The sequence below is a fragment of the Anastrepha ludens genome, chromosome 5 (assembly GCF_028408465.1).
Source record: "Anastrepha ludens isolate Willacy chromosome 5, idAnaLude1.1, whole genome shotgun sequence".
Classification (NCBI taxonomy): Eukaryota; Metazoa; Arthropoda; class Insecta; order Diptera; family Tephritidae; genus Anastrepha; species Anastrepha ludens.
This window is the reverse complement of record NC_071501.1, coordinates 97,338,666-97,366,039: the sequence shown is the minus strand read 5'-3', so window position 1 is coordinate 97,366,039 and position 27,374 is coordinate 97,338,666. Positions and strand designations below refer to the sequence as shown.

At 34.9% G+C, this 27,374-nt stretch overlaps 1 protein-coding gene across 1 annotated transcript in view; it reads right to left on the bottom strand.

The window, feature by feature from the left end:
* Nucleotides 1–24,335: 24,335 nt before the first annotated feature.
* LOC128863485 (cytoplasmic dynein 2 heavy chain 1) overlaps nucleotides 24,336–27,374 on the bottom strand; it is a 55,764-nt gene continuing 52,725 nt past the window's right edge. The window contains exon 34 of the mRNA XM_054102671.1: nucleotides 24,336–24,652. Within this exon, the coding sequence (XP_053958646.1) occupies nucleotides 24,371–24,652 (282 nt within the window). The 3' untranslated portion in view covers nucleotides 24,336–24,370. The remainder of the gene's footprint in view (nucleotides 24,653–27,374) is intronic.

The following is a 27,374-nucleotide window of genomic DNA, read 5'->3' as shown; positions in this document are numbered from 1 at the left end:
ACCTGTCGAAACAGCATGTTTCCTGGGCCTACCGTTAGATGAGCCAGACGAAGATGACCAGCGATATACCCTACACTGACGGGGATTGTATTACTGCTACAACAACAACAACTGATAAGCCTGGTTTACATCTAAAAGGAACGATTTTGTGTGTTTGGTGGGGTATTCGTGGAATCCTCCATTTTGAAGTGCTTAATCCTGAAGAAACTGTTAATGCAGACCTTAATTGAGAACAATTCGAATCGAATAAATCAATCAGTAATACAAAAGTATAAAGCGATTATTAATAGAAAAAGCGATATTTTTCAACACGATAATACAAGACTGGACTGCGCAAGAAAAAAGTGGAAGTTGAGTAGATTGGGGGTATTTTTACGTGACGAACAACCAGATATCCAGGGTTGCTTCGTCTTCTCACATTAACTCGCTCTCACACGGTTATTCGGAAGCTACCCAGAGGATACTTGGGAGAAGCTCGGAAGTTGTAAGCTGCTTGGACTATCTGCAAAAGAATCATCCTGCCCACTTCCAAGTGAATGGCGATCAGGGACTTTCCCCACTTGCATGGACTTCTAAGTATAAAACCAAGCCCATGGTTCTAATGTATTAATTTTTTTTTTGTTTTTTTTTGGTGGGTGAGGTAGGGTTCAAAGTGCCTTCGCACTCACAGCGACCGTCGTCTACTGCGTCGTGTGGCGCGGCCACTAAAACGATCCCTCCTCTCCTTTTGGAGAGACACCCTTCCCGGGACTGCTTTCTATATTACTTCGGGAAGGCCTAGAACAGCATCTATAAAGGACCCAAGACTATGTCCACCATATTTGTACTCAGTTTTCATGCTTTAGGCTCATCTTCTTGTGTCTCTATCTGTGTGGCTTCGCTTTGTTGTACTGTGTCGAGGTCAATCTTTATTTGCCTTAGTACGTTCTCGATGTATTTATTTACCGCGTTACAGCTGTCCTCGCGTTCGTGCATTTTGCTGATTTTGTTGTTCCGCGAGCCATCTGTTACAACTAAAAAATGTGTGTTCAGCGTCATCGCTCAGTGCTTCGCTGGAATCGGTTACCTTGCCCATACGGTATAGGTATCTCCGGAAGTGTCCGTGACCCTAGAAGAGGTTAGGTTAGGTAAGCCTGGTTGGCTATAACCCACGCAAAGACCGTTTGGTCCCTAGCGATAACAAATGGAGACCGACCTCTATGAATACCGAAAGTAGACATTATGTAGGATGTCAGCGCTTTTGGCGAATCTAAGCAGAGCTGGGAGATCCGCTTTTGAGACATCCTCCAGACCCTCAAACAATGGGGCTCCCAGGCATTTTAGACGTGTTTTTAATAAAGCCGGACAAACGCACAGAAGGTGTTCTAAAGTTTCCTCAACATCCTCTCTGCATTTCCTGCATTTGTCCATGTCCAGCCAATAGATTATGACCTGTTAGCATACCTATGATAGTTCTGCAGTCCTTTCGCGAGAGCGTAAGTACGAATTGAGTCAGTTTTTTGTTGTTAGTTCTACACATGATTTTTGCTGTTTTTTATGTGGTCAGATTAGTCCACCTAACTTCCACTCGCCTTTTCATGTAGTTGTCCATTTCATTGTATATTGTGTTTAGCGGTTTTGGTATGTCGGTCTCTTCTTCAAATGGTAGTCTAACAGCACTTATTGCTATCTCATCTACTATTTCGTTCCCATAATGCCTTTGTGACCAGATACCCAAAAGATATGCAGCCTACTGTATGCGGCTAGCCTTTCTATGGCATCCCTGCTCTGTCAAACATTTTTGAACTTAATACAATATGAAGTAGTTCACTTCCCCGAAGTTCCTCTGAGCCCATTTGGCAATTGATGGAATAAGTTCCGCCGTCCATCTGCCACTCGGTTCACAGTCCCATCGGCTTTGCCACCGCAGCATGGTTTGGCATCTCCGTTCTAAGAAACCATTCGTTCCCGAACCATGAGGTCGATCGGTATCTGCCCGCTGATCACAAAAATTGCTCCGGTAGGCTGAGACAACTCTTAGCGCCGCTGTTCCTTACACAGCCGCCAATGCTCTGCGCTTTGATTTGCAGTTTAGCACAATTCCCAATACTTCGATGCCGTATAGGGAAATCGAGTTTGTGGCCGCCATAATTAGCTTTCTTTTGCTCTGTGTTGGCCCACCGATGCTTGCCATTGGTTCTAACGTATGGCGCAGAGGCTTGGACGATAGCAATGTCCGATGAGGCGTCTCTAGGAGTGTTTGAGAGAAAGAAAGGGAATTAAGGAGACAATGGAACAGTGAGCTCTATGAGCTTTACGATGACATAGACATAGCGCAACAATTATCTAAAGATCCAGCGGCTTCGCTGGCTGCGTCATGTCATTCGATGCGGTTCCAGCTGGTTGTAGCAGAGGAAGGACTCTTTTGCATTGGAAAGATCAGGTGGAGAAGGACTTAGTGAAAAATAGTTACTAGAGTTATTCCCAAGCTGGAGCCTGAAACTATCCGAAAAAATGCATATTTTTGAAATTCGAAAGTTTGATCTGAATTTGTGCTTAGTCCTTCAATAGCGCTTACGAAGCTGCGTAGTGGCGATACACCTGTGCACACAATAATAGCAGCATCACATATTGATTATTTATAAATTTTATTTAATTTGCAAAAATGCAGTTTATACTACAATAAAAATTGTTTACCTTCAAATTTGAAATTTGTATATCATTTTAAAAAGTTCAACAAACTTCCCTGAAAATTTACGATTTTTTTGTAATAATTTGTATACAAATTCTAGGTACGCAGCTCTATAGCCCATTGAATTTTGTTATAATAAAGTGGGTTGAAATGCGTAATGTTGTTAGCGAAAAAAAGAATAAAAAATCACTGCAACTTTCTAGCCGGTTTAAACTGACACAATATTATATCTAAATTGGATGAGTTACCCAAAATGCTTCTGTATAATATTTTGCATCTTTTGCACACTAAATTTGTAATAAATAAATAATTGGCGCGTACACTTCTGTTAGGTGTTTGGTCGAGCTTATCCTCCTTTTTGATATTGTTCCACAAATGGAGGATTCTAAAGTTTTAAGCTGATTCCGCACGACAAATGATTTTTTATGAGGAGCCTTTTCATGGCAGAAATACACTCATAGGTTTACCACTCCGTGCCGAGGGGCAAATATTCCATTCAATTTAAATTCATTGACATATTTGATCCCCCTTCCCCCACTACGATTCGCCTTTGAATTCACAAGTGCAAAATGCTACGCAAATTATGGATTAATGCAACGCAAACGTAGCATAATTGCAATACTGTTAAGCTGTCAGCCACAATTCACCAGCCCGCCCGAGGGGGAAACCTAACTACATCGCCCAATCAAGGCCAGACGACCACCATTTAGGCCATCACAGAATCAGTCAAGTGACAAACGCATTAAATACAAATTACACATTCAATTGAATCGTCAAAGTTTTACAAATGTGTTGCGCTTGTGTAACTGTTAATTTATGCCAGTATGTTGCCAAATAAGAGCAAAACGTCAAACAAGAGCCCCACAGTGAATTTCTCAATCAGTGAAATAAAATTTCTATGCCAGAACTGGTACATTTTCCGCAAATGCCAACTACTTTCAAAGGGCCTCGAACTTTACTACTTGAAATGGAATCAAAAAAGGTGTAACTTGAGAAGTACGCATATTTTATCACCTTCGAGGGCTTCTTCAGAATTTGTAAAAAAAAAATGCAATCGAAAATATCTACCCAGAGCCTTTGTTCGCATACATTTAATACTTAAACAATTTATTCATTATTTTTAAACTAATTTAACTACTGAATTCAAATTTAAATTATCTTGAACGATTTGCACCAGTTAGTCAAGGTTATGCAAATTTTTGAGCCAAAAGCCACTCTATAAATCGGCAAGAATTTTTGATGCGCTGAATCCGTATCTAAATTCATTAAAATCGTAACTAGATTTTAGAACTTCCCTGCTATCAAATAACCATGCATATGTGTGGGTTCTCTATATATGTAAGTATAGAGATAAATGTGTACACACAGCAACATATTCAATTTTATGTGCAGCTCTTCTCTCATATTTACATTTAATTACAACTGTCAACGACAAATCGCCAAACTTGTCTCTATATCTTTGTCATGTTTAATGCTTGAGGCTCATTTAAAATGACTCATTAAAAAGTGAATAAGTAAAAACATAAATAAACAGAAGTTTTGGTAAACCACTGGCGACATATATTCATTTACATATTTACATCTGCATATGACGGCTGGCGTTTACGACTCAATGGCGTCATATGTGGCACTGTAGAACCTTTTGCCATTCCTGGTGAATTTATACAGAGGATTTATTCAAAAATATACATGGAGCAAAACAGGTCAAGTGTTCTAAAAACTTCATTACCTCGATTTTGATGAAATTTTGCGAAGATGCGCTAATATTATACAAAGTTGCGCAAAATTAATTTCTCTATCGCCTATCGGGATATTTATATTTTACTATGGAATCGTAAGTCAATCATATTTGACTCTTGTGAACTAAACAGCTGCATCAAACAAGCAGACAGGCAATGGAGCGCGTAAAGATCAAACTAAACATTTCTATCACTTAAAATATTTGTTTTTTATAAATAAAAAAGATATTCAAAAACACAATTTGATGATTAGTTTTGCGACACCTGCGATATGTGTGCAGGGTCCTGCACTTAAAGTAACCAATTAAAAAGTACATAAATTTAGTTCGGAAAATTATTTTTACTCAATTCAAAGTAAAAAATGTTTGCAAATAATACAAAATTAAGAATTTAGAATTACGAATTTTCTTTTCCTCGATATCGCCACTTCTTACTTTGACTATGCTCTTGAGACGGTCCAGAAACGAATCGCAAGCTGCCCGAATGTGACTTGCAGATATTTTGGCCCACTCGCGGGCAATGGCTTTTTTCAGCGCCTCGAAACTGGTGAATCTTTTAGTTCGGACCTTGGTTTCCAAAATGGCCCAAAGAGAATAGTCTCACGTCTGGTGAATTTGAGAGCCGTTGTGTGCACGTTAGGAAGTTCGGAACGTTGTTTCTTAGCCATTCTTGGTTCACTCGTGCTTTGTGAGATGGTGCCGAGTCCTGTCGAAACGTGCATGGTCTGCCACTGATATGGTTGTCTGCCCACGACTTCAAAGCAAGCTCCAGAATACTTTCCCGATAATATTTCGCATTTTCCTTAACATCAGGCTCGATGAAAACGATTGGAGAGCGCCCATCTGCTTTTACAGCTGCCCAAACCATTACCTATGGCGGGTGCTACCTCCTGGTGGTCAATCGATGACTTAAATTCTCGTAAGAACGGTCGGTTAAATAATGCCCTATCGTTTTGGGAGTTTACGAATTGCTGAATTTGAACAATTTTTTCGTCTGTAAACACAATGTTCGGAAATTGACTGCTTTCGGCCAAGCAAAGCAACTCCCCTTCGCTCTCTCAAGTCTGCCTTGTTGCTGCTTTGGTGTGAGATCATGCTCCTTTTGGATCTTATAAGGCTTGACTTTGAGATCATTTTTCAGTATGCGGCGGATGCTACGGTCAGATATTTTCAGTTCTTTCGCCATTTGATTGGCACTTCGTCGGGGATCTCGCTCAAGTCGCTTCTTCACTTTTTGAACCATTTCACGTGACGTTGCAGTCTTTTGATGGCCACCTCTATGACGTTTCGCGATGCTACCAGTATCACTACCAACGAGTAATGGTGCAATAAACAAAAACTTGATTTACTTTCAGATGCTCGAGCTCACGAACAATCGATGATTGTGATTTTCCGGACAAATATAATGCAATCACCCTATTACATTAGAAATCTCTTACTGATTTGCTTTTTTCACCTTTACTCTCGACAAAATGCTTCCGCGCGCTTGTAAACAATGCTCTGGACTGCCATTTAGCCAACTAACAGACAGCTGATGCCCGTGCATCATCTGCGCGAGCGGCCTGAAGTTGGTTACACTTCCAGTGTCGAACCCTGTAGTATCATAAATAGTGCAAAAGGGTGAGGAAATATTGAGTATTTGCAGAGGTATATAGATTCAAAATATATATTTTTTTACGCAAATATTTTTTCTTTGGATTATAAGTCACATAATTCTCGGACTAAATAAATGTTTTCTATAAGATTTTCTCTGTATTTTACGATAAAAAATAGTCAAACAATTTTGTTGGTAAACATTTAAAAATTTTATATTTTCATGTTTCAGAACTTTAATTACAAAACAAAATATATGTTTTCTATAGGATATTTCGCTAAAAATTAAAAATATAATTACTTTATTTTAAAAAAATATGTTTTTCATTTTTTTTAATTTTTCATATTTCACAGTTTTTAATTTTAAAACAAAATATGTATAGCAAACACATATTTTGTTTTTCCAGAAAAAATGTTAATTATTAAAAGTTAGTAATTAAATTAATTTTTGAATTAAATGTTTTTTTAATTTAAATTTTTTAATTAAAAAAGTTTTTTTCATATTTAAAAACTTTTAGCTTCAAAACAAGGCCTATTTTTTCTATATATTTTTTGTTTTTCTTTTGTATTTTTCGATCAAAAAATATGTAAAAACTTTAGTTATTTTATGTTTAAAAAATTTGTTTTTGAATTTTTTTTTAACTTTTCATGTTTCAAAATTTTTAATTTTAAAACAAAATATACGTTTTCTACAGATTTTTTTAGTAGTTTTCAAAAAAAAAAAATATATAAAAAATCGAAATAATTTATTGGTAAAAACTTTTTTGTTTTTTTCATATTTCGAAATTTTCGATTTCAAAACAAAATATAAATTTTCTATAGAATTTTTTTTTGTATTTTTCGGTAAACCAGAATCTAATTACTTTATTAGTAAAAAATTTATTCTATATGTTATTTTTTACTTTTCATATTTCAAAGTTTTCAATTTCAAACAAAATGTATGTTTTCTATAGAATTTTTTTCGTATTTTTTCGATAAAAAAATAAGGTAATGGTAAAAAATGTATTTTCTGTAAAATGTATTTCCTGTTAAAAAAATGTAACAAAAATCCAATAATTTTTTTGGTAAAAATTTTACTTAACTTATCTTTTTTTAGTTTTTTATATTTGAAAGTATTAGTTTTCCGTACAATTTTTTCTTTATTTTCTGATAAAAAATACAATTGGAAAATTTCAGCAATGATTGCACTTAGCGAAAAATTGCACTTTTGCGAATTTCTCCTGTGGGTCAAGGAATACCTAGGGAAAAATATTTTAACTCTATTCAATGCAATTAATGAGCTCAAAAGGTCGATATTCAAGAAAAATGAACACATATTTATTGAAATTAATACAAAGAGAGCAATGCGGAAGGACATATGAGTGTGTGCTCCAAAATTCAATTTTTTTTTTTGGAAAAACTTTGTTATTTGCAATTGTGTTTTCTCGTAACACTTTTCAAGTGCTTTTGATCGAATATCATGCAAACAAGCGATCTGATTGAATGACAGTACATCGTTCTGTTCACCCCATTTCAAAATTGTATTGACACAGCCAAAAATCGATTCATGCTGGACTTTTTCGGTTGTTTCTTCTTGAGTAGTATCTTCGGGTTCCTGGCTTCACTATCACTCGACCATCTCATTTAACCGTTGTAATCCTCCAACAGGAAGGGGGTCGTCAATTTCGATATCCAATGGCATATCGTCTGGATTAGATTCAATAATCGCGTCAACTGTTGGGCTTGTACCCAATACGCTTTTCCAGCATTTAGCGATCGTTTCAGGGAGCAATTTCCCCCATGCTTGGCTCAACATGATCACGGCGGTTTTCAAATCAATTTTCTTCAATAGTTCATGTAATGAAGAATCTTTTTCACTAATTATGGTTTCCATTAGCAATGTTTTGTATTGAATTTTTGTCAAGTTAATAACACCTTGATCCATTGGCTGTAAAATCGCTGTACAATTGGCCGGAAAATACATCACTTCGATCTCACCACAAACTAATTCTTCGGGCGGATGAGATAGGGCTTGATCCAGCAAGAGTAATGCTTTGGGTGGAACATCATTTTCTTTGGCGAATTTTTTCACTTCTTCGACAAAACTATCAAAGAACCACTTTTTGAAAATATCCCGCGTCATCCAAGCAGTCTTGTTGCTAGCATAATTCACCGGTAGACGAAAAATTTTAAAACAACGCGGATTCATAGATTTGCCGATCGTGAATGGTTTTAGTTTGTGGCTGTCATCACCATTTGCACACAAAAGAACACTGATTCGTTCTTTTGAAACTTTGTTGCCTGGAGCACTATTTTCATCTTTCGAAACGTAGGTTTTATTTGGCAAAAGTTTCCAAAAGAGCCCCGTTTCATCAGCATTATATATTTGTGATGTTACATATCCTTTTTCAGCGATTTTTGTCGTAAATTTTTCCTTAAATGGCTCAATGGCTTCTGGATCACAAGATAATGATTCACCAGTCACAGTCAAATAGCGAAGTCCGAAGCGTTTCTTGAATCGCGAAAACCATCCATCACTTGCATTGAATTGTTCTCCATCCTTTTCTATTTCCTCAAATATTTTTAATGCTTTGCATTTCAATATCAAGCTAGAAACAGGAGCATTTCGTCGCCGCTGATTCATGAAAAACTGGTACAAACGCTTCTCGAGCTCTGGATGATTGCCAAACCGCAAAGTTTTCCGTTTATTTCCAAGTGAAAATGAATTGTATGCACTTTCGTTTAATGAACGGGATTGTTTTTTTATTCGGCAAATCGTTGCGCATTCAACTTTGTACTCGAATGCAAGATCTCGTTGTTTAACGCCTTTTTCAATTTTTTGGAGAATCTCATCTCTTTCTTTCAATGTAAGAAAATGTAGATTCTTTTTCACTTTTCCCATGATTTTATTTGATGAAAGCAAAACAAAATGATTCAAACTCCGAACGATTACTCTCAAGAACCAGCTTGAAACTAACGCGTGTTGAATGTCACAAACGATTCGATGCCATATTTTATGATATCAGCGCTACAATTTTAAAGTTATTTGTAAAAATCAAAAATCACAAAGCGTGTGAACAGTGTTTTTGGTCACAATAATTCCGAGAACCATAACTGTGCATAGCTATAAAGCTGTGTCTTCGCGCGTGATGAACGCAAATACATTGCCGTATTAAATAAAAAATTTCTTCGAGCAAGAATTCTTTTGCGCCCGAAAATTACAATTTTTTATTGCTCTTTTCGAGTTTTCTATGGACTCAAAATCGAATTGTACTTTCCGCGAAATTGCAGTTATCGGTATTGCACTTATCGGGCTTCTACTGTATGTTAAAAAAAAATCGAAAAATACAAAAAAAAAAAATTTATAGAAAACAAGACTTTGTTTTTGAACCTAAAAGTCTTTAAATATAAGAAGAAATGTATTTTTTTAATTAAATTCGCAAAATTTTTTTTGAATACAATAAATTTCAAATCTTTTTTAAACTTTTTTAGAATTTCGATATGCCTTATTTTTTTAAGTTATGCTCAAATTAACGCTTGGGATTTTTGATTTGATACCTAACATTTCAAGGAAGGATAAAAATTCATGATTGAATTTTGCTCTTGAATGCACCCTATCGCCACGGGTCAGCGCCAATCGAACGACGGACAAAACGATGTGCGTTGTAAATTTATTTATTTTTAGAAATATTCCTACCAAAACAAAAGATTAGTATATATTTTATTGCTTATACATTGGCAAATTAGTTTTTTTTTTTTTGGTGAATTAGTGAACTAAAAACAGTATCATTGAAGAATATTCAACAATAAAGCTCAGAAATCGGAGAGCTTCAAAAATTTGAGTTAAGCAAATGTATAGATGAATACGAAAGAAAAATTCGTAGTAGATGTATTGCTTTAAAGGCGAAAATGATTTTAGAACTACGTGATTTTACATATTTTTTTTAATTTTTTCCTTGAGAAGGAAGAAGCGAACAACAAGAAAGTACTTAAATAACTTCTATGTTTAAAAAAGACATTAGTAAGATATGAGTGCGGAACCCGACTAACGCTAGCCGCTGGACGTTAGACCTCTTTTCGTAAGATGTTTAGAACTACACTGAGGGGAGTCCTATGTACGATTTAAAATCTTTTGGCTTAAGACCTTACTGAATATAAGATTGTGGCCCCTGCCTTCCTCCGGTTAAGGCAAACATTTCAGTGATGTTTTGAAACTCTAGGGCACTTACATATGTATACATACTAAAAATGTTTCACTTTCTACAGAGCAGAACAAACCGCTGTGTTTTTCTGAGAGTAATTTTGATGTAAAAATTCTAAGCGGAAAGAGTGAAGAGACCACACTGCACCAGAAATGTGTAGTGTAGTTGTCCACCTGGCGTTATGCTTGGCGATGGAATAGAGATAGAGATCTTCTCGCAAGGTCCACTCCTTTATGTATTTTACGGGCTGAAATATGAAATATTAAAGAGGATGTGAAGCAGATCGACAACGCACCCGTAGGAAGAGACATCTTGATGTTTAGTGACAGCCAGGTGGCAATTAAAAGCTCTTGGCTCAAGAGCTTCACTGAGCTCTATAGAAGATACCCAAACAGAACAGACTCCAACGCCCTTGGGTGCCGGGTAAAAATAAAAACAACAAAGTCAGTTGAAATTACAAGGCAATGACCGCCCATCAAGAATGTACCGCAAGAATCTGGCTGGTAAAAAACGAATTGGTATGCATTCTGCCATCTGCAACCTGGTAAAAAATGGAAACAAAGCGCGGCTTGCAGACGTGGCCAAAACTGGACTGCCAACAAACACAAGGTGTGTATTCCTTGAAAAGAGAAAGGCTGGATCGATCATTGAAGTGTTTTTGTACTGCACTGCTTAGTTGGTAGATAAGTACCAGAAAAGCAAAGCGTGCCCTTCCGAAGGCGCTAGTGAAGATGCATTTGTGATGAAGAGTAAGAAACATTGAATGAATAATTGGAGTCCTATGTATATTTGAGATGCTGGCGTCCAGTTTCATCAAACCATAATTTTTGCTTATTTTTTATTTCGGCGCGAAAACGTAAAAGTCGCCCCGTATCAGACTATGCAAGTGGTTGATAGATCAATTAAAATGTTTATTCAAAAAGGATTTTTAAATAAATCAATCGTATAGTAATTCGATTTATCAAGAAACCTCAAGTGATTGTGTTAAATCAAACCGAAAAGAAGCCAACAGAATTTAAAAAAAAATGCTCACTTATGCAATAAAACGAGAGAGCAGGAGAAACTGACATTGGCGTATTATTTCTCAAAAGTTGATCGTCGATATTTCAAATGGATATTCAGCCTCCAGCTCAACAAAATGAGATGCATTCTTTTGCATTGGCTGACGATCAGCATTAACATGTTTTGAAACGAAGAAGGGCAGACAAAATCAGTGCAGGAAGGTACGGGAAAAAAGTTATTATAGGAAATTCGAAGATTTTTGTGTAATGCGGATAAATTTTTAAAAACCTCAAAAGGTTTAATATTTATAGGGTGCTTGCGCTAATGAAATTTTAAAGCATCTTCTGTTCACAGCAATAAAACTTTTGTGGCTAATACTATTCATTAAATTCATCAGCAAAATTTTAAGCATTAAAATTTCGACATAATTCCATTGGAAGTTGATATTTTGCAGACAGCACCAAGACAACATCATATAAAATTATATACACTGATTTAAGATCATTTTGGCAGGTCTGCAATGGGAAAATTTGTTTGAAAAATAACAAAATTTCTGACGTTTGAAAAAAAGGTATGTTTTTCGGGTGAAAATCAGACTGTAGTAAGGAAAGTTAGAGCTGAAAAGAAAGGAAAGTAGCACCTGCCAGAAAAACAAGCCAACAGAATAATAATCAGTTTAACTTTTTCGTTTCAGATGTCGTAAAGAGCCAAAATCCTGTTGACAAGCCACCTATCTTTCTGTAAGACGCTTACTTTGGTGCCACACTACTACAAAAAAATAGGTAAAAAAAATGGTGTTTGTAAACTATTTGATGTCAATAATAACACGCTATAAAATCAAACCGATCGCATTTTATTTAAAAAAAATCCCTAAAAAATATCTATAAAAAATGAGTATTTGTCCAGACCTTAAATCAGTAGAGCACCAGGACCTATTGAAAAGTTTCAACAATTTGCTTATTTCTCTTTATAATTTTTTTATGAAAATAGAGTTCATTTTTAATAAAAAGCATACGAATATAAATCCAAGTTCCAAACTTTGTGCCAATTTGGAAAAAAATACCAAACGTTTTCATCAAAATTTAAAAATTTTTCATCCGAGTTTTTAGACAAATTTCGAGTATTGAATTTTATAGCCCATCAAATCATATTATAATAAGGTGTATGTATGTAAGAGGTCCGAAAAATTGTGTTCCTTTTTGAAAATTTGTGATGCTGGCTTTGTAACGAATTCTTGAGCTCTTTTGATTTGGAAGAAAGCACCCAACACTGTCAATAAAAAAATAGACAAAAATCAGCGCGGGCCAGAAAATCATAAAAGAATGGAGAGAAAAACAAAGAGAAATCTACTGCACTCTTTCCAATCGGTTTACGTGGTTTACTTGATAGGGCGTCCATATGCATCTGACAAATGCTAGCATGGCTAAGACAACTCCTAATAACAAAATATAGTCCTAAGTCTTTAACCTCACTTAGAGATGAGTTTGCTATGAAATAGAAAGAGTCCATGTGTCTTAAGGGGAACCCGTGGTCTAGAAATGTCAAAAAATCGAGTTTTTGTTTTTTCGATATTTCGAAACTATAGACTTTTAAGAATATACTGTGAAATTTTCATGCGGAAATTCCCAATATTATAACTTATACAGCCCATTAAGTAGGTAGAGAGCGGTCCGCGCGCTCTTGTCTCTCAAACTTTACACTCATTTACCTCGAAACGACTTTTTCGGCACGGCGGGGATGAAAAAAAAACACCACCGAATCACTTGAAATTTGGATATGTTGTTCACAACATGTATCGCTATAGTCGGAACTAGAATCATAATTTTATTTAAATAATTTCCTATTTTTTAAACTAAAAAACTAGTGAAAAAACCCGATTTTACGAACTTTTTTTTTCAAAAGTGCGCCATTTTGTCAATTTTTCATTTTTTCGATTTCTTCTAGTTCCGACTATAACTGCACTCCTTCTAATTAAGAATCTTCCTGAATTTTGTGTTTCTCGAAATCACCTACGCCGTCCGGGTTCTATTTTTCGAGAGGGTCATCTTCAGCGGCATTTTTATAATAATAAATATTGTTTCAAAAGTAAAAAAAAAATTTTTTTGTATGCTCAATAACCGGAATAATAAGCCCGAAAAGTTTAAACATCGTTTTTTAAATTTTTAATGGCAAAAAAAAAATCGGGAAAATAGGTGAAATTTTCGTGCTCTAGACCACCGGGTACCCTTAATATTATATAAGTAACTTTGTTGCTAAGATTTTGTGCGATACTGCGTATAAAATAGATGCTGTAGTTAAAATTCTTCATTCACTTGTTTTAAAGATGAGTCACACTGTCTACTGCATACTCCACCTATGGAGACTTTTTAATGCGAGTACACAAACATGAAACTAAATATGGCGGAAAATTCAAAAGCAAAACCAAAGTCAAGCACATAAAGGAATATGCAAATGTAAATAGAAATTCCAAAGCAGACTACCTTATTAATGTAATTACATATGTACGCTTATATATGTGTGTGTGTGTGCAATATGGTAGACACACTCTAAGGTTGAGCAGAATCGATACTTAAATGAGTAGTAAATACTCGATTCTCAAAATAATCGGCAGTACCCGAATATCAGCTTTTGAGTACTAAACATTAAATTTGCCATATATTTGGACTCAATTGTGATTCATAGAACTCAGTATTAAGTTTTGGATATGTTAGCTATTAAGCACGTTGTTTAGCGTTAGGCGGTTCAAGATTTATTAAAATGTAATATAAGGTTACAGTATCATATTGGAAAGTGATAACGGAAAAACACATAGTGGAGAATTAGGGTTGTCCTTAACATAGTATATAATCTTACATATACATTAGGGTCGCTCTTAACATATTATAGTATATGATCTTACAGGATATATAATAGTACTTAGTTTTTAATTTCGGTACCGCAAAGAGGTCAGTAATATATGAATATTAAAGAAAAATTATTGAATACAAGATTGCGTTGATTAATTTGGAAAGAGGAATTTGTGAGGTGGGAGAGAGTTTCAAAAGAGTGAAATTTTCTAAAGGAAAAGCAAAAAGTTAGGTTAGGTTAATAGAAACAAGGAAGGTAATAGAGAAGGAAGCGAATAGAATAGAAAAAAATAGAAAGAAAAAAGTTGTTTGTAAGATTTACCATTTTAGGTAGATAATTTTTACGGCATTGAAAGGTCTCAGTACTGTGGAAATCAGGGATGATCTAAAATTTTTCAAAAGGACAAGTTCCCCTCGCAGCATCAAAATGGGCTATGAGCCTGAGTGTATACCACAGTAGACAATTGCTGCAACCCAACCTAATCTAAAACTTGTAAACAAAAATTTAGGTAAAAACTGTCTAATCAGTTCAACAGATAATCCGTTCCAATTTACTGAGAGCTGAGAAGTGATACTGCGATTTGGGTAACTTTCTGTGCTCTCTATATCTTAAAGTATTATTCGATATTCCATCGGCACTTAATTCGCTCTACCATTCGCAATTCACCACTTCATTCATAATTCACTAGCCAATTACCCTTAGAATTAAGGATTCATCACACAGAATTTTGTGAGCGAATTACCTTAGTAGAAGAAAAACATGGCATAATAATAATAATAATTTTTGTATCTGTAGTGTGCCCAATGGCCAGTACTTCGACCTGAAAGATTTTTTTTGTATTTCACTACTTGTCTTAGAAGTAGTTAGTACTAATGGTATTGCCCAGCATTACTGCCTTAAATATATTACAGCCGGTTCCATTTAAACTAGATGTTCTCTGCTTCAGGTTGGGATTTGGTTGGAAGCCAAATTCTTTCAATAAATTTTCCGTCTTGTGGTCAAATTTCAGAATATCTGCAACAGGAGCATTCTTGATTCTATTCGAATGCATTTCATCTCGATGAAAGATGTGCCGTCTTGGTCAGGGCAATGCAGTTGCACAAAATATGACTTATAGTTTCATCATCCTCCGTCTCATTACCAATGGGAATTTTTGAGATATAGTAATTTAAGTAATTCTGAGTTGTCAGAAAACCAACTATTTTCCTGGTGTCTACTTTACGCAGGTTATGCAGTTCCCTAGCGTAGGTAAAAGGTCCTATAAGAATTTTGGCTTGACAGAGTTCTTCTATGACTTCCCAATGGGAAATTCTTTGAGTATTCTTCCAACTGTTTACTCTGCATTTAGCTTCTATCCAGTTGCTACCACAGTAGGATGTTGCCCTGTGAAAGTCTGTCCACCCCGGTTTAGCAAGTTTATCAGCAATTTCATTACCTTTTACGCCAGAGTGACTCAGAATGTAGCGAAGTAGAGTTTTATTTGTCGCACTAAGTTGGTTTAGGTTATTAAAGCGAAGGCTTAGTATGGCATAGAACGGAAACAGATATCCTGGCTTAGAAACATGCGCGAAAGGAACGGATTGACGACGATTGGAGAACTCATTTACACTGTCCAAGATAGAGAATCGTTTTCAAGTTTGTATATTGCACGGGCATCAGCTGCCTGCTGTTGGCTAAATGACAGTCCAGAATATTGTTTACAAGCACGCGGAAACATTTTGCCGACAGTAAACGTGAACGACTTGAGAGAGCGAAGGACTTACTAGGGCTTGTCCACAGAATGGCTCTCAAATTCACCAGACGCGAATTCGATGGATAATTCTCTTTGCCCCATTTTGGAGAGCAAGGTCCGAACTAAAAGATTCACCAGTCTCGAGCAGCTAAAAAAGCCATTGTTCGCGAGTGGGCCAAAATGTCTGCAAGTCGCATTCGATTATCTTGCGATTCGTTTCTCGACCGTCTCAAGGCCATAGTCAAGGCAAAAGGTGGTCATATCGAATAAAATTAAATGAATTCTTAATTTTGTATTATTTTCACATATTTTTTCCTCTGAGTTGAATAAAAGTAATTTCCCAAACTAAATTTATAGCCTTTTTAATTGGTTACACTTCGAGTGCAGGATCCTGTAAATCAAGGCGCATTCATTAAAGGTGGCGGCACAAACAACAATGTTTTGTACATTTGCTCGTCACGGCACAGCAGAAAAACAAAGAATGCCTTGTTTCATTCTACGCAGCCAGCCACATGGACACGGCGAAAGAAAAAAAAACTAATCAGCTGACTTAGCGATACCACCTTGTATTTAAAATAATAAATGTTGTTGGCGGATACATTCAGCATGGAATAGGCAGTTCAAGAAGCAGTACATAAGTAATTCAGCCTCAACTATTTTGCGACGTATCGTCATCGTAATTTATCGAAATTAGCTGTCACACCAAAACGAAAGAGTAAACCAGAACATAATTAACGAACGCTGAGTAATAGCCAGAAAATTTTAATAATGGAAACAAAAAAGATCTTGTGAAAAAATTATTATGCCGAGGAGGCTGCTGAACACTCGGAGCAGAGGAGGTCAAATTGTCTTCTGAGGAACTCTTCCACCTCTATGAGGCTACTCCTCTATTATCAGTCTTTTCTAAGCAACTGCAGCTTCTAAAAACTCTGAAATATAACCTGGAAAATTGTCAGCCCTTTGAAAAGTTTATATGAACTTGTGAATATTTTTATAAAATATCTTATTAAACATATTTTTGGTTTGAAATCAATCCTTCTGTGAGACAGACTGACTGCCAGCGTGCTGATGAGCTTTCCTTTAAAAATAGTTTTCAAAGGAACCGAAGAGTTTTTTATAGATGTGCGGATTATAATATACTAAAATCTTAGTTTTAAATTACTTTTTTCTTCATCACCGATATTCACGGTAAATAATAATAAAAAGCAAAGAACAAAAAGGGAGCTGTTGAAGTGAGTTACGAATGAGCCGTGGAAACAGAGCGAATTATGTGCCGTGGGAACTCACGGGGAGTTAAGCTAGTTCATTCATTAAAATTTCATAGAATAATGCAAAATTTAATCTTTTTTTTGCAGAATATTAAAAATTGAGCGAGTGACAGTGGATTTCCGAAAAAAAAATTCCTTGCTGTGTGCGGCATAACTCGCATCATAATCTTGTGAAACAAAATGAAACCAAAGTGGATTTGTTAAAGAAGAAGAATTTCCTTGAAGAAAGTTTTTTTTTAATTTTTTTTTAGTAGTTAAAAAGCAAAAACTGACTTTTGCTTAAAACAAAGTCGGCTAATTTTTTAATTTAATAATTATGAAAATCAAAGTCCAGAAAATATTCCAGAGATACCTGGTTAATTATGTGAACAAATTCTGTGCGAAATTTAGAAACAATTGGTCCAGTAGGTTGAACGGATGGTAGGATGGTAACTTTAAGCAAGTTCAAGCAAGTTTCAGAAATGCGTTTTAAGGACGAGCAAATATAGAAATCCGGCCTGGAAAAACGGATGATCAAGTACTCATAACTTCGTGAACTTTGCGTCGATCGACTAAAAATTTTGTCCAAATATTCTTGAGATTTAAGAAAATAGATATACAAAAAACAAATAAATTAATAAGTAAATAAATAAATAAAAAAAAAAAAATTAAATTAAATTTAAAAAAATGCAAACAAAGGTTTAACTATTTTACCCCCTTGAAACGACAATGTTTCATTTATTTGGCAATTATTAGCCGCTTTTTTGAAGATTTGTATTTTCTTAGTATTTTAGATATTTGTTTATATGCCATATATGACACATCACGTAACCGAGTTTTTTATTTATTCTAATATAGCAAAATTGTAAAATTTAAATGCTGCAAGATTGAAAATATACCAACTAACTCATTGGTACAAAAGATCGCGTCTGTCCTTAAATATTAAAAATAGTTTTCATTTAACATTTTCGAGGCATCAATGCATTTTTAGCACATCCTACACCAGTGTGACCAGTTTAAGAGTCTTGGTCAAAAAAAGGGACTTGATACAAAATTTTTCTTCAGTGACCCCATTAATTTTATTCTTTCAAAATCATATTCGATGCTAGGCTTCATCCGTCGCAATTTAGCAATACAACTGAATTTTCTGATCCATATACCTATAAACTGCTGTTTATGGCTCTTGTTCGCTCTCACCTAGAGTATGCCGTTATCATTTAGAGACTTTTCGACCAACTTTCGATTAATATAATAGAACGCGTTCAAAAAATTTTCCTTAAGCAATCAATACGTTCCCTCCGATCTGAGTCGCCTGTTCCATCCTATAATTCTCAGCTAAAGCTAATTAATCTAAAATCTCTTGAAAAGAGGACAGTCCTTTCACTTTCGTTTATTTTCAGTGTTGTTAATGGCATTGTCGACTGTCCAGATCTACTTGAGCGGAAAAGCTTTAATGCTCCCCAAAGAAGTCTTCGAAACTTTTACCCTTTTTATGGGGAAAACTTTAAGACTAAATTCGCGAGTAAATAAATAACTGTCACTATTTTTATAACGCAAGTATCCGATATCTTTAATAAACTCGATTCTCAAAATAAACGATAATAAAGTACTCCATTTCCCAAAAGTACTCGATATTTGGAATATATTTCCCATCACTAATCCATACATACATAAATATTCACAAACATCCAGAGATTAGTACATTAAATGCAAGCAAGCGTAGACTTTGTTTACATCATTAAACTAATTATGTATGTATGGATGTAGTTGTGTGTGTATGTATGCACGTATGTATTTGTGTAGTTATGGCTTTCCGCTTAAATTACGGAAAATTTGACTTCAAAAAGTTTAGCACTTAACTGAAAGTATTTCAATGGAACAAAACTTGGCGCAATTTATTTGTTTGTTTTCAAAATGAAGTTAAAAGCTCCATTGCAGTAACAGTTAAGTGATTCGCCAATTACTAAAATCCTCTCAACACTTTTATACATATTTTTGATTCAATGAAATATGTAATTTTATGCATCTCAATGAAGTCCCTTAGACGCGTGGGTGACCTTTTGTCACAAATTATTCTAAGCTTTCTTCATTAAAGTACCTAAACAGTTGCTAACCCTAACCCTTGCTAAAGTACCTAAACAGTTGCAACCCTGCAGGCACAAAAGTTCTAAACTACCTTGCGACCAGTTTGGTTTGCTGCTGAAGTAGTTTGCTTTCTATCGTCTTTTAATGCTAGCAACTGATATTTTCAATATAGCAGTGCCCTATGAAATGATAATTGTAAACCGCTACTTCAGTATTATACCAGCTAATGAACGAGTAAGCCCTCGTGTTAAACCAGTTAATGAAGTAGTTCATAATAGTCCAAAAAATAGTTGATTAACCACATAAAAATTAAATTGAGTCTACTCCACATTTCACGGCATCTTAAAATGTTAGACAATGTTATTTATTAAAATACGCCTCTAGTTAGTCTTTTTGTAACTGGTACAATTCGGCTCACTTGCGAACTAGTGTCATATATCTATCAATAAAAATTAAAATGAGTCTGCTCTACATATCATAGCTCCTTATAATATAAGGCAATCGCATTTATTAAAATACACCGCTAATTAGTCATTTTGTAACCGGTACAATATGGGTCACTTGCGAACTAGTGTCATCTATCTATCAATAAAAATTAAAATGAGTCGACTCCACATTTCACGGCTCCTTAAAATGAAAGACAATCTACTTTATTAAAATACACCTCCAATTAGTAATTTTGTAACCGGTACAGTTCGAGTCACTTGCGAACTAGTGTTATCCATCTATCAATAAAAATTAAAGCGAGTCCACTCCACATTTCACAGCTGCGTAAAATGTAAGACAATCTTATTTATTAAAATACACCTCTAATTAGTCATTTTGTAACCGGTACAATTCGGGTCACTTGTGAACTAGTGTCATCTATCTATCAATAAAAATTAAAATGAGTCTACTCCACTCATTATTTATTATTCTACACCCTTAATTACTCATTTTCTAAAAGGTACAATTCGGGGCACTTGCGAACTAGTGTCATCTATCTATCAATAAAAATTAAAATGAGTCTACTCCACTCATTATTTATTATTCTACACCCTTAATTACTCATTTTGTAACCGGTACAATTCGGGTCACTTGCGAACTAGTTTCATCTATCTATTAATAAAAATTAAAATGAGTCTACTCCACTCATTATTTATTAGACTACACCTCCAATTAGTCATTTTATAACCGGTACAATTCGGGGCACTTGCGAACTAGTATCATCTATCTATCATCCAACACCATTTCATGAACTAGCATCTTTACTGAGTACTTTGACCTTTCACTGCAGGAAGCATGTGCACACATACACACTTGTACACGAATTTAGTAGTCAACTACTTATTAATTTATAGAGTTTTTGAGAGTTTTAGGCTTGGCCTTCCAATTCGACAATGCGCCTCTATTGTCTTTATTTTGTTTGCTGAAAGTCGACTAATTCGATTCATTTGTATAATAAAAGGATTTGTTTGTGTGTATGTAATATAAAATGCTTCCATTTATTTTGTTCCATGCTGTTAAAGCATGTCTGCCAATTTATTAAGATCATTGTTTAACTACTTCAACCCGGTATGGAAAGCAAATTTTCCTGCTAAATTTAATATTGATAGCTTTTGTTCATAAATCACCTTGTTTCAATGGAATTTCCTCGCAGTTAACTATTTGAACTTTAGTGCAATCAAACGAAAATTCTTAAGCAATCATAATTCCAGTAATAAACGATGGACAATAATGAAAGCTTGGCAATTCGAGAATAAATGTTGCAAAAAAAAGTATAAAAAATTAAAGCGATTTTTACACTACTTCAAACATGCACTTTAATGTATCGAAATTCCAAGGTCTATAAAAATGCGTACTCGAGATTTTGCTAAATTTAGATGAACATTTTTTTATAAAATAAGTTTGAAATTTGGATTTAAATTGATTTAGCAGTAAAATTAACTATGCTTTCATAAAAACATTATTGAAATAAAATTAAAAATAAAATAAATTGTCAAATTTTGTTAAAAAGTCTCTGTGACTGTAAAATTATGAAATGCACTTTTTTTTTGTTTTTTTTTTTAAGAAGGTTAAAATCAAAATGTCAGAAACGTCATCGAAGGTGCCGTCACTCCATTGATATGTGGGGCATGCTCCCACTAACACTATAACAACTTTCCTTATCGGCTGCAACTTACCCTGCATGATGCCGAGCCTTCCTCGATCCGCCACCCGAGGACGCGTCCGATGGGAGAAAAACGGACAACTCCACACGAATATGAAATGCATTTTTTGTATGTGCATATGTATGTATGTATGTATAAGGAGAGTTGAGGTAAGGTATGTCGTATTGAGTTTTTCGATCTGCCAAACAAATCCAACACAAAAACTAATTTTAATTTCCAAAAGAAAAATTACGCTCGAAAAAAATAAATAAATAAAATGATCGATAAAAAAAAATAAAAAAAAAATATAATAATCATTACTTTCGGTGAAAATCTTTAAACTCAAAAAACATAAATTATTTCTTATCAAAAAAATAATCAATAGAAAAAAAAACTATTCAAAAACTAATTTTTTTTATCAAATATCGATCGTTTTATGTTTGCATTTGCTTAGCGATTAATTAAAAATGTAAATATCATTCATAATAATATTTTTATTGATATCACTCAAAAATTTTTAAATCGTAAAAGATTCATAAAGAGCACTTATGTATTTATATAATATTTCCCCGATACTTGGGAGGTTTTAATTTTTTTCGTTCAAAGTCTTAAAATTCTTAATTTCAGGTTTCTGGTAGAAATCTTAACCCGTATTAAAATTTGCGCATAAAATATTTTTGGGTTTAGTTAAGCCTCAAATCAGCTGTTCAAATTAGAAATTAAATAAAATCAAAAGGAAAAGCAAAAGAGGTTCGAGTGAGCCAAGGCCCTTTTAGCAGCCTTCTACGAACTTCTCTTTCACAATCTGAATATTCTCACACTATACAAAGGTATATGGCCATGAACCTCCCTTATACATATAAATATATAATTTCCAAAGTTCTTTTTCAGGGTACTAGCAATCAGAATAGCTTTTAGTTCTTAATCCACTATAAAAACCACTAACTTTTTCAACTTGGCAAAAATTCTGAGCACTATAATGCGAATGTATATTCACACAACAACAAGAATATTTTTGAAATGTAAGTGCATTTACCTACTTACCTAAAAATTAAATAAACAACTGACATTCAATTATTGTGAATTACATAAACTTTCAGCAACCTAACCAATTATGAAAAAAAATATCCGTGAAACAAACCAATCAGTTCATGGTGAAAAGATTGGTGAAAGGTGGTGAAATCAGTCTTCATTCCAATTAGTTGAGAAAAAGCATATTCACCACCCGTGTTATATTCAACTCACTTAGGTGAAACTTGATAAATATTGGTTTATTTTAACAGAGTATCGTATTTTAACCGTTTCCCAACAAATGTTGCCTCTATTGGATTTTTACCAGGAAACGATATGTTGCTAACAGCAACGTAACGAATGCAGCGCTGCTAAAGAGAAAATATTTCCAGGTCGTAGTTAGCAATGTTGCCATATCGAATTTCTCAAGAAAAAAGTTAAATTTTCTATATCGGTTGAAAACTGGGGAACTTATTTGAGGTTTGGATCTTTGCTAAATTATAGTAAAGTATTAAAATTCTATTACAATAGCACACAACCTAAGTACACCCCAGTGCACATGATTCAATTATAAGGTAGCCAAACATCTAACTAACTCTGGAAAATTAAATTGTGTTATTTTGCAAAAACAGGTTATGATTCCAACACAAAATAGATCTTTATACCTCAAGGTCTAAATATTTCAACTTAATTTTTGAGTAACAGTTCCTGTTTTAGCTTATGCTCTGAATATTATTATAAAGGGTGGTTAAATTTCAAGGACCGATGTTGAATGTGAACCACACCTAAACGTCAAGTTTTTCCTCCATTTCATTTGACATTTTTCAATTTCAGATTAACTCAATTTGATCCATGGAAAGATACACAATCGAGCAACGCGCTAAAGTTATTCAGGCTTATTATGAAAACGGGCGTTCAAATCAAAACGGGCGTTCGAAGCAAATCGTCTTCAGTGATGAGGCACATTTTCACCTCAGTGGATTCGTCAATAAGCAGAATTGCCGCATTTGGGCGAATGATAATTCAAGAATGATTGCCGAAAAACCAATGCTCCCACAAAGAGTGACTGTTTGGTGCGGCTTATGGGCCGGCGACATCATTGGGCCGCATTTTTTCCAAAATGAGGCCGGTCAGGCAGTTACTGTGAATAGTGTTCGCTATCGTGGGATGATAACGAACTTTTTATAGGCCGAAATGGAAAATATGGATGTGGTTTCAACAGGGCGGTGCCACTTGTTGTCACACTTATAACGAAACAATGGTTTTTTTGAGCGAAAAATTTGATGGCAGAATAATCTCACGTCGCGGCGATGTCAATTGACCACCATGATCATGTGATTTGACACTGTTGGACTTCTTTCTTTGGGGTGATTTGAAAGAAAAGGTGTACGTCGATAAGCCAGCAACAATTCAAGAGCTAAAGGAGGAGATAATTCGTCACATTAACGGCATAGAAACTCAATTATGCCTCAGCGTCATCGAAAATATGGACCATCGGATGGAGGTGTGCTGCTAAGGCCAAACGTAATTGAACCATACCAATATTATCATAATAAAAAGAAAAGCCAATAATTTCCTAAAAAAAAGAGGTTGTCTGTAAAGTCGGTTTACTGACGATAGTTAAACGTGACAACGTCATAAGAAAATATTGATGGAATGGTTGCAATTTTCAAAACAAAATTTTAATTTTATTTGTTTGATAGATATTTTGTATGGATATAGAGGAGGAGGTAAATGGAATTGCAATGGAATAGGTCAAGTTACATTTACACAAACGTGAAAAATGACGAAACATTTATCAAATTCATGAAAGATATCTTCAATTTCGATTGTGCATCAGACGTTAATAACGCGATGATTCTGATTTAATATTCGAGGATTCTTAATTCGACTGCATTCCTCAATATAATTTGAGAGAGTGTTTTATGCCGTTACAATTAAAATAATACCTTGCCCCATAATATAAATTTGTCCCCACCGATGTATGAGTCTCGGTATTAAAATGTAATTGCTTAATATTTGTGTCTCCAATTCTTCTCAACGTAAATAAAGGTGCTGTAATATAAACTTTTTTTGTATTTATTAGTTCAAAACTGCTTAGAACTTTATATGTATTAATTTTTCATTAAATCATTTAAAAATCTGGCACAATCAGTGCTGCTCCCGATAAAAGTACTACATCCGCCGATTCTGTTGTTGGAACATCCACAAAGCAAAGGATCTTTTTCCGGCTGACGTTCGAATACAAAGGCACTTTTATAAGGCCAGCCGAGACTTTTGCGCCAGATTTCTTTTCCTCGGTGCTCGTATAAGCCTCGAAAGTAAGTCTGAATTCAGGAGACTTATATTCCTGAGCACGACTTTCCACATCTGTTTTTATAGTTAATTTACCGTAAGTAAAAACAGCGCCATCAACCTAAAATGGATTCTGTTATTACTTACTTATGTTAAACGAGTAATTACAGTATATAGACTAAAATTGGTCGGTCGTAAAAAATACATTAAATATAAAATTTCTTTGCAATTCCTAAAAAATTAACTAACGAAGCAATGAATATTAGTATTTATTTTTTGACTACTTCTTTTGCTGAAAATATGTCAAAGGCTGTTTATTGTTTAACCCTGCTACTACGTTAGGGTCTTTTAATGACCCAAATTGCATATAACATCACCGTATTTCTAACTGGTGGAATATATTTGAAAGTTCTTACTACTCAGTGCATCAATTGTTGAAATATATTGAATTCAATTAGTTTTATCACCATTTTAGGCTTTGAAAATTGTTTATTGCAAGTGCTTACGCATATCATGTTCGGGTCATTTTATGATCCCTATCATATTTGTAAAACGAATAGTAAATATATAATGTAATATCCCCTGTTGCAGAGTCATCGTCTGGAACACCTCTCTGTTTTGAATGCTGGAATGCGTTTACAGTTATAATTTTTGTATTCAATAACAACGAAACCAAATACTTTCAGTTCTGTGCTAAATATTGTAGTGATCAGTTGCTATTGTAAATCTAAGTTTATAGACGATAGATTTTGATAAAACATGGAATTTAGACATACTGTAAGTATATATAATCTACATTTTTTTCTAAATTCATACTAGTATTTATACGGTAAAATTCGTTGGTGTATTTACTTGGCCATAATGCCAGCGTGGACAAATGACTGAGCATGAGATTGGTGCATTCTTGAGTGACCTTGAAGACGATGCATGTGATGATTGTGATGCTAATTTTGTACTTGAGGAAGACGAATGTTTATCTTCAGAACAATCCATTTCCAGTGGCACAGAAGCCTTCATTTCATTGACCGTAACTAATAGCACAGAAGTTTTTGATAAAGATCGGATGATAACGTGGACAACAATACCTTCTTTGCAATGTCTAAGTGAAAATATTCTTCACGGAAAACCTGGAGTGACTTCTTATGTTATTCATCGTATTTCAAAAATTCGTGATACTTTTGATGTATGCCTTACAGAAGCTATGAAAGGGGATATAATTCACTACAGCAATTTGCAGGGAAGTGCTGTTTTCGAAAATTTTCAAACTAAAGATGCTACTGAGTTCGATGCTTACCTGGGACTTCTTATACTTATTGGTATTTATTTACAATATATTTTTCCTATTATAATTGTATAACGAACATATTATTCTTTTAGGAGTCTACCGGTCATACGGTGAAAGTCTTAACTCCCTGTAGGACGAGTTTCATGGACGTCCGTTTTTGAGAGCAATCATGTCTTTGGAGCGATTTAGCAATATTTCTCGTGTACTAGCATTTGACGATAGGCAAAGAAGAAGATCAGAACAAAGAGGAGATAAACTTGCTCCTATTCACACATTTTATGAGCAATGGACTCAAAACTTGCAGCTGCTTTACGTTCCAAGTGCTAACATAACGATTGACGAACAGCTTATTCCGGTCCGAGGTAGATGTCCTTTCAAAGTATACATTCCAAGTAAACCTGGGAAATATGGCATGAAAGCGTGGATAGCAGCGGACTCTGACACCGCATTTTGCTTACAGTTCCAAATATACTTGGGCAAAGTAGGAGACAATGCTAAAAGGAATCAAGGCGAACGGGTTGTTCTAGACTTAGTGTCTTCATACCGTGGATGAAATGTGACTACCGATAATTTTTTTACGAGTCATAACCTTGCATTAGAACTGCTAAATCAGAAAATTACTATTGTTGGCACAGTAAGGAACAACAAACGTTTTCTACCGGTTCATGCAACATCACAAGAATTGCGTAAGCTTCCAATACACTCAAGTAAATTTTTTTTTTTCATGAAAAAGAAACTGTAGTTTTGTATGTGCCTAAAAAATACAGAATGATTTATTTGCTTAGCACCCTTCCCCATAATAGCAACATTTTGGAAGATCATCCAAAAAAAATTCCGGAAATAATTAAATACTACAACTCGACTAAAGGTGGAGTCGACACATTGGACCAAATGGTTCGTACATATTCGTGCAAAAGGAAAACCAATCGGTGGCCAGTTGCCCTGTTTTCTAATTTATTAGATATTTCTGCTCTAAACGCTTTTATAATATGGCCCGAAATATATCCTGAATAGCAAAAAAATAAATTGCACAAAAGGCGCCTATTTTTAAAGCAACTCGGTGAAGTTTTAGCTCGAGAACATATCAAGAGGCGTAGTCGGCTTCCTCGCACAGAAGCCTCTGCATCATTGGTACGAAGAATTCGCCTTCTCCAAAACGAAAATGCGCTAGTGAACGGAAAAGGTGCAAATTTTGCCCGTCGAAAAAGGAAAAAAAGACCTTTACTGAATGCATAACTTGCAAAAAACCTGTGTGTCCGTCACACCGACACACAACCACTCTAACGACGACATATTGCATTGATCACAAGCCTTAAAAATATTTTTGAGCTGTACAAATTTGAATTTTCTCAATAAAAAAATGTGGGGTCAAAATAAGACCCGAACATAACATGTGTATTTTTTTCTAACATAGTAGCAGGGTTAATTGGGATTACCAGCACAGTTAATTCCGATTAAAATTGTAGTCTGGCAGCAAGTTGATGCGCGAATTAGTGAACGGCTGATTTGCTTATTGGACAGTTTTGTCAGTAAAAGATGGGGCGTAGGCAACAAGTAC